Source organism: Chelonia mydas, chromosome 10 (genome assembly GCF_015237465.2).
Source record: "Chelonia mydas isolate rCheMyd1 chromosome 10, rCheMyd1.pri.v2, whole genome shotgun sequence".
Taxonomy (NCBI): Eukaryota; Metazoa; Chordata; order Testudines; family Cheloniidae; genus Chelonia; species Chelonia mydas.
This window is the reverse complement of record NC_051250.2, coordinates 18,539,151-18,551,791: the sequence shown is the minus strand read 5'-3', so window position 1 is coordinate 18,551,791 and position 12,641 is coordinate 18,539,151. Positions and strand designations below refer to the sequence as shown.

The 12,641-nt window shown below is 42.2% G+C and overlaps 1 protein-coding gene across 1 annotated transcript in view; it reads left to right on the top strand.

Moving 5' to 3' along the window:
* Window positions 1–12,641, top strand: part of XYLT1 (xylosyltransferase 1) — a 310,150-nt gene that overhangs the window by 275,349 nt on the left and 22,160 nt on the right. Inside the window, exons 9-10 of the mRNA XM_007064382.4 lie at window positions 1,185–1,447; window positions 7,207–7,402. Coding sequence (XP_007064444.2) covers window positions 1,185–1,447; window positions 7,207–7,402 — 459 coding nt within the window. The remainder of the gene's footprint in view (window positions 1–1,184; window positions 1,448–7,206; window positions 7,403–12,641) is intronic.

Genomic DNA, 12,641 nt, shown 5'->3' with positions numbered 1-12,641 from the left:
ATTCTCAGCCTGAGTTATCTGTTGCTCTGAGACTGACCACTATAAGACAGTGATTTAAGCAAAAGGAAATAGTCTCCTCTCCCATTTTTTTTTCTGCATTAGTATTATTATTTAAATGTTTGCATTGCAGGACTGTGTAGAGGCCCTAGCCATGATCAGACCGTGGTGCTAGGCATTGTACATATCCTTTGGGAAAGGGACAGTTATCTCATCAAGAGTTTATGGTCTAAGTAGACAAGATAGACAAAGAATGAGAGAAGAAACAAAGGCTCACAGAGGTGATGTGACTGACCCAAGGTCACACAGCAGTTTAGCAGCCGAGATGCTATTCACCAGGTCACACTGCTCCTTTTCTGTACCCCGCTAATACTGCTATACTTGTTTGCCTGCATCTCACAGATGACATTTTGGTTCACTTAACAAAGTTACCTACCAGATCCTAAGGGAATGATATATCCAATATGTTCACCTTTCTCTGTATAAAAGAAACACATTGTCTAGATCTTGGAGTTGACAAACCTATTTCTTATAATTATTGGTGGTAGATTTCTATTTCACTGTTTTCGCTCTCTAGAGTGTATTCACACTTTGTATCTATCTGCTATCTCCTATCTTAGAGGAAACAAATTTAAATAGTCTCTGCAAAGGGAAAGCCTAAACCCAAGTAAGCAGCAGACTCTTGATTTTTAGGTCTTCCACACCACTACTCCTTTCCCCTGATAGACTTCAAATCCTTTTGTTATGCAACGGCCATAGTCTTGTTGTAATTTTTATCCTTCTCTCTTCCTGCTGTTTGTCATGCCCTGTCTTTATTTAGATTATGAGCTCTTCAGGACAGGAATCATGTCTTCTATAGATTCTTTAAAGTGTACTTCTGTGCTGTAAAACCAAATATTTAGAATAAAATTCTGTCTGGCCCTGGACAGGTAAACAGAAGGCTCAAGGATGGGGCAAGAAGTTTCTCCTTTTGTGCACTAGCATAGGGACCTTCTGCAATATGGTTGGAGGAAAGCACAGCTTTTTATATAATACTTACTCCATCTCCAGCATTACTGCTTAACTCGTCTGTGGCCATGAGTAAATGCTGCTTACATCCTTAACTCCAGCCTATTGCTTAGAACGAGAGGTTTGTGACTGGAAACGGGAACTAACTCTAAGATATTTTTTCTTTCGTATCAACACAGCAAACCGCCAGGCCAACGTTCTTTGCCCGCAAATTTGAAGCCGTGGTGAATCAAGAAATCATTGGTCAGTTGGACTATTATTTGTATGGTAACTACCCATCTGGCACGCCAGGCCTCAGGTCGTATTGGGAGAATATATATGATGAGCCCGATGGCATCCATAGCCTCAGTGATGTCATTCTGACCATGTATCACTCATTTTCCCGCTTGGGCCTAAGGAGAGCTGAGACGTCATTGCACACTGATGGAGACAACAGCTGCCGGTTAGTTTTAAACTTTTCTTTTTCCCTGTGAAAGCAGGAGTCTTAGAGGTACAGGGCCTGATCCAAAGACCAGTGAGGATCCCCACTGACTTCAGTGAGCTTTGTATCAGATCTGAATATTGGGGTGTGATGTACAGTACAGAGTGGCTGTGCTGGATTAGAATGGAGTGAACGATTCTCCCACGCAGGGCATTTCACCCATTTTGTTGTATAGGCTGACGTACGTACAGGGCTTGTCAGCTCTGGTTTTGATAAACTGTGCATATTTTCAAAGGTGTTTATAGTTACTGTTATATATCAGTTGTCCAGGGTTGACATTATGTATATGATTTATTTGATAGACTTTTAAAGAGCACTTCTTAGGCCTAGTCAGTAGTGACAGGTTCCATTTGGGTAGTGGGTTTTATTTATTAATTTACTGAGTATCTGTTTACATTCACAGCTCCTAGGTTCTTAGTCTCATTTCAGTAGAGGTCATGCTGACATTTGTACTTGCCAGGAAGCAGAAGACAGGATTTCAGTCCCTCAAAAATGAGGGTTAATGATCTTTCCTGCTTGCCCCTCTGTGAGCAGATTTTCATGTGTGGTGTTCACAAGAAGTAATCACACAAGTTAAGTTAAGTTTTCTTGAACAGTTGCAGTAGCCTTGTGCTGAAAATGCAGCCAGTGATGTTTTCAAAAGCAACAGGCAATTATTCCATTAATATGAATAAAGTAATAATTTTAAAAAAAAAATTAAAGATGTTAAAGACACACTTTTATTAAAGGCTTCCAGCTATAAATCAAGTGAAGAAAAATTCATTTTAAAAAATGCTTATAGTTAAACAGGCTTACTTTCATTCATTTCAAAGCAAAGCTAAGTCTTGTGGTAGGTGTTTATTGCCTGCACTCACGTGTTAAAGCTCTTTATTTTCAACCCAAGGATATTGCATCTTTTAAAGTCTCCCTTATATTGTATGGTTCCCTTTCTGCTCTAAAATGTAATTACTTATACATTGTTTATCGGGACTCATGTACACTTCTAGTTTTTACCCTAACAGAAAATTCACTTAATCTAGCTCTGCAAGTGCTAAAGCCATTCCTTGCAGTTTGAGAAATGGAGTTGGTCTGTCACGTGTTCTTGAGTAGGAACCTAATTCTCTGTGGTGTTCTTAGTCCGTCACCAAAGTGCTGAGTACTGTCCCACTTGAGAAGCTCTGGCAATATGTGATCTAGATCAGTGGTTCTCAAAGCTGGTCCGCCGCTTGTTCAGGGAAAGCCCCTGGTGGGCCGGACCAGTTTGTTTACATGCCGCAGCTCCTGGCCAATGGGGGCTGTGGGAAGGGCAGCCAGCACGTCCCTTGGCCCACGCCGCTTCCCACAGCCCCCATTGGCCTGGAGCGGCGAACCGCGGCCAGTGGGAGCCGCGATCGGCTGAACCTGCGGACGCGGCAGGTAAACAAACTGGTCCGGCCCGCCAGTGGCTTTCCCTGAACAAGCGGCGGACCAGCTTTGAGAACCACTGATCTAGATGTCTATTACAGCCCTACCACTAAAGGCTCTTGCTACAAAGCAATAAAAGATCAACAACAACTAGATATAAATAATAACTGGGAGCATACCATCCCTGATTCGAAATAGAGACAGATCTGGTGAATGCCAAAGTCACTTGTCTTGTAGCAATTTAACCAGGACAGGAGATGAGAGCTACATGTGACTGATAAAAAAAAATCATATTACAATTACTTTATGTTCTTATTCCTTTTGCCAACATTGTGATGATTATTTATATTAATAATCTTACTGCATTTATATCGAGCCTTTCATCTCAAAGGATCACAAAGTGCTTTTCAAGCTTAAACTGATAGACTGTATACGAGACAGTACCTTCATCCACCATTGAAATGCAATCACCTCTGGGGTGAAATATAGCTGTTTAACCCTGCACAGCAAAACTATGAAACAGTTCAGGGCAGGAAGTGAGGACTGTCGTATCCAATTGAAACTGCACTTGGATACTTGGGCTAAACCTCTAGAAACATTCAAAGCAGGTTGTTAATTTCTGATTATGTAGCAACAAGTACAGTTTAACGTACCATCCAATTTACATTTTATAGGAATGGCTAGTCCTTACTTTACAAAACACAACTCTTCCCTTTTTGGCGTCTCCTCCCCTGTGTGTCTGTGCTTTCTTTTCTTTCCTGCCTCTCTCTCTTTCTCTTTCATAAGTTTGGGTTTCTTCGAGGTAATAGACTTGGGTTGGGTTCCTTGGCTGTATCACTTTTGCTGTAGGGCTGGCAGCCACGCGACATCAGATGATATTGCAGTCACCACCCCAGTTTATTTCACACTGCTGTAGGCACCACAAGGAAAGCTGTACAGCTCAAGATCACATTCAGAGTCAATCCCATGCTGCAACCAGTGCCTATGAGAAATTGTTGCTGCCCAAAAGATTGCTATAAAAGAAATTGTCTGACAGACTTCACCCAAAAAGGAGTAGACCACTGCCTCAAAAAAAATGCACCCCCGGCAGTCTGTTCTTGAACTAGATGATATTACATGTCGACATATTCAGTGCAAGCCATATTAGAGGGTGCTGGGACTTAATTTATTTCTTTTCACCTCTAGACATTTTTGCCAACTGCTGACATGAGACAATTTACTCAGACTGTTTCATGGATACTGTAAATATTTGCTGCAACATATACATAAAACAGGAGGTCTTAGTATTCAGAACAGAAGTTAGTTTGTTGCCTGTACTGGCTGCAGTGATCTGTTTGCGGTGTTTTAGCAGAGTCCATCAGTGTCAGCCTTGTTTGTATTCTGTCTTCCTATGTTTATTTCTCATGCTCTAGATATTTCAGCCTTGGTGGTACTGGTTTCTTATAATGCAGCATTGTTCCTGGCTGGCTGTCTTCATTGCTAGCTCCCTGTGGTATTATATTGTGGGGAGTCTAGTTTTTGTGGGTAGATGTGACACCAGCAGGCTTTCAATGGGTCTGTCACATATCTGTTTCTGAGTACTTACAGTAGACTAACAGTTAATTACAGGATTGTAAAAATTGCAAGTGATATTGATGCCAAAGCCATAAATTATACCTTTTTCTATATTGTTAAGAAAATCTTTTTCTGGATGAAAGAACCAGTGAGCCATAAGTTTAAGTCATTTAAATCTGTGGCCATGGTGTCTTTTATTTCAAGAGCTTAATGAAAAGCTACTAAATCTCCTGGTTAGTCTTTCTAAAGGCATACTGACATAGCAAGTTACTGTACAGCAAACCAGGTGCCAATCTGCAGCGCACCAGCTTGCCATGCACTAACTCGCTGTGCGGACAGTACGGCAGTGCAGTGAAAGTCCTGGAATGCGGCTCAGTGTACTGCAGTATAGTCCACTACGCTGCATGCTGGGATTTTCACTGCACTGCTGTGGGCAAGCTGGTGCGCTATAGATTCGCACCCTGGCTTTCTGCACGAGATCTCGCTGTGTAGACCAGGCCTAAGAAGTAAAAATGATGATGATCCTGGGCACAAGCAATCCCAACCTTCCACTAGTTCTGTTATAAAAAGTTTGGGCCAGCTCCTTCTTTCCATTTCACCCATGCAGCCCTGCAGAACTCAATGGGTAGAACACGTCCCTTTGTGAATGAATCCAGTACTCATGAGAGCAAGATTTAGTTGCATTGACTTGAATTGGGCACTAGCTCAGCCAGTGCATCTCCTGTGCCCTGACTTGCAGTGCCCTCTACTGTCCCCGTTGTGTGACTCTCTTGAAGAAAGCATACCCATCACTGCATACAAGATGTGGTGGTTTTGTGACGTGAGTCTCACGGTCAGTATGATGATTTAATTTAAGACTGGTTGGAGTTGGAAGAAAGCAGCAGGAAAAGAGCTCTGTGGTGCATCCAGTCTTTGGCCATTGGAAGACAGAAAGGCTCTCCTTGACTTTGTATTTTTCATTTGTATGTGGCAAATATAATATTGAGAACTGGTTCAAGATGACCACCTTAGAATTTTAATGTAATTCATGTAAAAGAGGCATCCGTTTTTACTGTAGCAGTGAGGGGAACTTGGATGAGATGTGATGGGGGCCATAAAAACAGAGAGACAGATAATGAGAGATGATAGAACGTATACATAATAAACAGACCTTCTGCTTTAGTGTCCAGTACTTTTTCAAATATTCACAGGTTGGTAGGGCTGTTTGCTACAGTTACTTTATGGACTACTCTTTACATCTGTACATTGGTATCAAAGGCTTTCTGAAATCACAAGGGTAAGGAATATTATAACAATAATTATGTAAACAGTGGACATTTATTAATGTCATAGAACTGTCACCAGAAAATCTAGAAACTGGCCAAGCTGCATTTCTCTCCTTTTGCTTGGAAAGTTTTTCTCTTTGGCGCACATCCTATAAATTTATTTTTTCTTTTATTTTGGCTTCTCAGCCATGAGGCAGAAAGGCCCCAATCCTGCAAAGACTTACATACTTAGCTTTACACACTGTAAATAGTCCACTGCGAATTGAAGGCATCAGAGCTACTTATAGTGTATAAGATTAAGCACATGCAGAAACAGGGCCAAAGAAGGAGTGGATTCTCCCTGAAATTCAGTGCAGTCATATCTTAGAATGGAAGGCCCTTCTCGTTGATACTTAAGGGTTGTTAGAAACGTATCAAGTCTGTAGACTCCAATGCTATGTAACTGTATTTAAAGTAATGCTTCTCTGTTATCACATTATTCAGAACCAACTGGTATAAACACAATTCACAGTTTCTTCTCAGCAGAGTTCCCTTGCTGGAATTTTGTAAAACAGAATAGGGAGCATTGGCAGAGCTCTGTGTATGAGAGAGGGAGTAAGAGGCTGCTTGACTTTGCCCCACTCTAGCCCGTGCTATTAGGGTTTCTTTCATGAAATCCAGGGTATGTCTAGACTGAAATACAGAACCTACCGTACCAAGCCTCAAAGTCCAGCTCAGCTGACTGGAGCTCACAGGGCTGCAGGACTAAACATAGCACTGTAAACATTCAGGCTCGGGCTGGAGCCCGGGCTCTGAAACCCACCCCCTCGTGGGGTCTGAGAGCCCAGGCTCTAGCCCAAGCCCACATGTCTACATTGCAATTATAAAGCCCTGCAGCCTGAGCACAACAAGCCTGAGTCAGCTGACCCAAGCCAGTCATGGCCATGCCGGGGGTCTTTTACTGCAGTGTAGACATATCCCCACTATCCACCCCCTCCCTTATAAAATGAAATCAGAGAAGGACTTGAACATGGCTTGAAATTGGATATCCCCCTCTTTAAGGAAAGTTTGGATTTGGTTTTGACATGGACTTCACTTTGGACTGGAACCCCTAATCTGAACACCCCTAAATCTGGGAAAACTTTGGATCTGAACTTTGTAGCTTGGTCTCCCCACCACTCAGTAAAATAATATCTTCAGAGTTCAAACTGTCCACCTTTGTGCAGGACCTTTTTAGCAGAAAGGATTAGTAAGTAAATGGAATTTTCGGGCCCAAAGAGACAGCTTAAAAGTTTAGCTGTGAATGCCTTTTAAATGAATGCATGTTCTTACTAACAGTTTTTTGTTTGAGTAATCAGAAAAGCCTAAGAATATCTGATACCGAGTAATGAACAAATTTAAAATCTCTTAATGTTAAAGCAGCATATGTCGTAGTTGAAACGAATGTCCTTTTAAACCATTAGCCCAAAGTAAATGGTGATTTCATGTGTCTGATTTTTCATAATCCTTGTCCGTGTGCATATACTGTGTGTTTTACAGGTACTATCCCATGGGCCATCCAGTTTCAGTCCAACTCTACTTCCTCGCTGATCGTTTTCAGGGCTTCTTAATCAAACATCATGCAACAAATCTGGCTGTCAGTAAACTAGAGACTTTGGAAACTTGGGTGATGCCAAAGAAAATGTTTAAGATTGTTAGTCCACCAAGTGATTTTGGAAGGCTGCAGTTTTCAGAGGTAAGCATTCCTAGCTAGAGCAGTCCTCGCCATTTTGCCAGCCAGGGCGCATTTTTGGTACTAGCCCCCCTTGTGCAGCCAAGCCAAAACCAAAAAATGCCCACAGCCTGCCAATTAGTGGAGCAAAAAAACCCAACCAATCAGCCACATCTTTTACAAACAACTGGTGAATTTGCATGTCAATTCATCAACTTTTTCAAATGCAGAGTGGCTCAGTGCGTTAGTGCACAAGTCCTTCATCGCAGGAAATATTGATGCAAAAATCATGATTTATGGCCCAACCGTGTAACATGCTGAGCACTTCCTGCAATGTTCTAAATGCCCTCAGATCTCCTGGAGTTAAGTGGCAGATGAGGACAGCTATCTCACAACAGGTGGTCAGTGCCTTACAGGAATTATCATCTGTGTCAATTTCCCCTTCCAGAGAGACTCCGGGATGGGGGAAAAGGTCACTGCAGCTCCAAATTGAGATGGACTGTGTGATGAAGCCAGCTCTTTTCTCTAGCCCATGCTATTAGATCCTCCCTCTCGTGAACCCACTGAAAAAAATTAAAATTAGGAAAAATGAAACTACGTATGGATAGAATGTTGATGTAGGAACATCAAAGAGAAAATTACCACAGTAATGGTTGAGATTTACCCACAGATTCCGTTATTTCCTCATTGGATTTGTCCCATTATCTGACACACACTGTAAAAAATGTACCCCTAAAATGCATCATGAGAAATATACCAATAATAGAATCGGACATCTATATTGTATTTTAAACATATAACTGTCTAAACAGTTAATTTCATGATGTTTCTTGTTAGGCCACAATTTTCAATTAAAGCATAAAATTGATTGAACAAATTTGTTCCCAGTCATTATGGCCAAGTCCATAAATTATCGTCTTCTTGGGCAATTAAGAAAGGCCTAGGTAGGATTCAGTGTTTTGGTGTGCGTGGCAAATCCGAGACATTAATGTCCCATTAAGAAGATGAATGTGGGATGCATTCTGTTTATCAATGTGTCTGGTGGTTGACTTGCCATTTCGTGCAGTGATAAATTGTCATACAAGCTGTATTTCTTGTGATTTGTAGCACTTCTGTTGTTTGTTTGGTTCTTAATTCTACTTTAGCATGATTCCTGATTTAAGTGCTTCTAAGTTTGAAAACACGTGGGTGAGCAACAGAAACAGTTCATCTAGCTGAGTGACAAAATGTGTTTAAAGTACTCGGGTGTCTATTTTAAATACAGTGTTAATAAGAAAAAAGAAAAAATCTTGATTTGTATCAGTTCCTGGAAAAGGCCCAAAATCTGTCCTAAGATTGATGCCTGTGTCCCCATTGACCTCAGTGGGAATCATGTAAATGTAAGCAAGGGAAGAATTTGACACTTGGTGAGTTTCCCTCACTTCAGAAGGAAATTTTTCTTCCATTGGAAACAGTCATCCAGATACGCTTGAAAAGAGTTTTGTTTGCTGTGTCTCAGATTGTTCTCTCCTTTCGCAGTTGATTCATATTAAGACAGACTAGGAAGCACAAAGCCAATCATTTTAATCATCATTTAATCATTTACTTTATTTTCTGACTACCCTTGGAAAACAGATCTCTCTGCCTTTGGACCCAGCTTTGCTCCCTAGTGTACGTACAGAATAACTCCATTGGCTTCAGTCAAGGCTGACAAGCCCCACAACTGATCCACCGTCATTCTAAATGACATTTCTTGTTTCTGAAAGATCTCATGGCTGTAAAATAAATCAGTCCGTGCTCCTACTATGAGGATTACCACAGTCTTAGGATCAAAGGCTGTGAGCTAAGCAACCAGATAGAAAACTCAGGATGATGGTTATGCTCGTCATGTCATATCTGTGCTGCCTTTCCCAATAACTTTCTTCTTGCGATCAGACAGTGAATTAGAATTGGCAAGGTGGTTATTGGCTGGGCACTGCAGTCCTGTTGCTGGCTCACAGAAATGAGGCCAGCAGGAAGAGCACAGGGAGGCTGCTTCAAAATGTGCTGCAGGTAGGACTTAAAGTTTACAGTGGTCATTGTGGTCCATGCATACAACCAATAGGATAGCACGGGTGATAGGATCACTACAGTTCAGATTAGGCTTATGCTGCTTTTACTACTATTATGGCTACCACTCCCCCATTTTGCTCCTCAAACTCCGCTTCCTGACCAGCGGGTTTTCCACAACACCAATACAAGGGTGAGACAGAAAGGTGTGTGTGATAGACGTTATAAGGGTGCTAGTGTTGAGGTACCAAAGTGTTGGCAAAGTTTACGGCAGAGTTGCAGTTGCACAGTAGATTCTGAGCACACTTTATTGTGTTGAATTTTATGATTAGAGGAAATATCAGAGTGAAAAATTGCTAGGGTTCCCCCCTCCATCCTCATCAGATGACAGCCCCAGACCCCTCAAAAATGATTTGTACATAACATGCATACTGTGTGGGTGTCCTTGTCATCTACTACAAACCTGGATTCATGTTATATGTTAGGAAACCTGAAATTTAATGCACTGGAGGGGAAAAGATTGATTTAATTTAAAGTATTAAATGACTTCAGCTCTAACTGTACCACAGGAACACTAAGTTCATTTATGGCCTTGTTAAAAGTTGTGATTCATCACAGAAAATAAAATAAACTAGGTGGCAAGCAATTAGTGTGCATTGTGTGAACCTAATGGTCCTACTTATGAAGAGCAATGAGAGACAAACCCATAATCAAGGCATAATTTATTTTGGGCAGATTTTATCTTGGGATTGAACAGGGATGGAAACAGGAGCTTTATACCAATGAGACAAGGGAGAATTCCAGCTTCCCAAGTATACCCAGCACTCACACCTTGTTCTGGGATCCCAGAATAATCTACCTTGAGAGAGGTCTGTAGTATGTCTGTCTCTATAGAAAACTATCATGCGATGTGATGTGGTACAAAAATTTTTCCACTGTGGATTTGGAATAGACGATTTACTCTTGGATGTCAGAGTCACACAAGAGCTCTGCAGCTTGTCCCAAATGACTGTTAATGAAGCCTTGATACCGGCCCACGTTGTCATGCTCTCTGTGTGTTCCACATATGGTATCCAAAACTTATTTTAAGAATGTTTTAGGGCAGGGCTCAGAGGGAGGGATAAAAAGTTCTCAAAATTGCTTAAAATCACCTTCACTATAAAATGCTACAACTTGAAAGCCTCAGCCTCTCTCCTGCACTGAAATCTGCTCAGCACAACAGAGTGTGTGTCTGGGAAGGACATGAAGAAGCTGGTTGTGATTTCCTGATTCTGTGGACTGATCTGCACTGGCCCTGGCCCCAGTGTAGATTAAAGCAGTGCCTGGTCTGCTGTAATATACTTCATCTAGCTGAGGTCCCCAAAGGAACGTACCACAGCTGGAGACTGCCAGAGCACACTGCGCTCCAGCCGTGCTACCTCTCTGTGTCCAACATACCCCTCACTCCTTCAGCTAGGGACTCCTTCATGCTACGTCTAGGCTGAGGCATGGGCTTTGAGTCTGTCTGAGAGTTTTATGCTTTGGCCTATCATTGTAGTATCTGACCAACTTCCACATAACATCAATAACGAAGTCCCTACTGGATTTTATAGAGTCTCTGGCATGTCTCCCTTTTTGGAGTAAAATCTCTGCTTGACGTAGGATCTTTGTGTGGTTTTTTTTTCCCCCCATTGGCAGGGGTTTATTTGGTAGAAAGGGATGTCAGTGTTGCGTGTGTGTGTGTGTGTGTGTCATTTTTATGGTGGAAAGGCTTGGTCGAAGAGGAAGGTTTTGCAGCATTTCCTAAAGACAATCAGACTCTGGATTCCTCTGATCCCTTCTGGAAAATTGTTCTGTAGCCAGATCCCCTTGTCCAAGATGGGTTTATGCGCAGCTCTCACATGCTTCATCTTGGGCTTTGTGATGTGCGTTGCCTTAGAGCGGAGCTGTCAATTGTTCATAGATCGAAATGTGGTCTGTAATGTTGCTGGGGCTTGATCCAGTAATTGCTTTGAAAATTCGGACAAAAGCCTTAAACTGGCATCAAAAGCCGACTGTGAGCCAGAGGAGGGACGTCAGTATGGGTTTGATGTGCTCCCAGTGGCCTAAACCATGGAGAAGGCAGGCAACTGCATTCTGTACCAGCTGGCACCTGTGCATCACCTTCACTTTCAACTTCCATCTGGTGAATTACAGTAATCCAGCCTAGAGGTGACGAAGGCATAGATCACTGCAGCCAGGTCCTTGTCCGGAAGGAAGGGACAAAGCAGGCATTTTTAGATACTGATGCTAACCTGGTCATCCAAGCTTAGTGAGGAGTCAAAGAGCATCCCAAGGTGTCACACCATTCTGACAAATTGGAACTGTGTGCCTTCAGTGGAAGGTGGAGACAGTGACTCTGCTGCTACTTCAGAGCATTTCCCCTTTCTGAGCAGCATCATGTCAGTCTTTCCTGGATTCAGCTTGAGCCAGCTGCTTTTCATTTAAGAACTCATTTCTGGAAGGCATGCTGATATTTGAGAATGAGATCTATACAGCAGAACACCAGAGTTACAAACTGACCCGTCAACCACACACCTCATTTGGAACCGGACATATGCAATCAGGCAGCAGCAGAGACCCAAAAAAGGGCGGGGGGGGGACAGCAAATACAGTATAGTACTGTGTTAAATGTAAACTACTAAAAAAGGGGAAAGTTTAAAAAAAAAAAAGATTTGACAAGGTAAGGAAATGGTTTCTGTGCTTGTTTCATTTATATTAAGGTGGTTAAAAGCAGCATTTTTGTTCTGCATAGTAAAGTTTCAAAGCTGTATTAAGTCAATGTTAAGTTGTAAACTTTTGTAAGAACAACCATAAAGTTTTGCTCAGAGTTACAAATATTTCAGAGTTAGAAACAACCTCCATTCCCAAGGTGTTCATAACTCTGAGGTTCTACTTTAGTTAGCAGCACACTGTTGGCCACTGAGTCCATGGCATCTCCCGGTCTCTCTCTGCTCTCAGGTAGAGAAGAGAGGTTAGTATGGATCCCTGGAGAACTGCAGAGGTGAGGGTAGCTACTAATTGCCAGTCTAAGCTCTGCTGGAGAGGAACAGTTAGCTCCACTGTAGTGCTGGGTGACGTATCCTTCTGTATCAGGCAGGTGGGCTAGTAGTCTCTTGTGGTCCACGGTTGTCAAGGCTGCAAAGAGGTCCAGCAATATGGGCATGGAGCTCTTGTCTGTATGAATGGCTAAGGGCCGTTTTTAGTCTCACCAGCG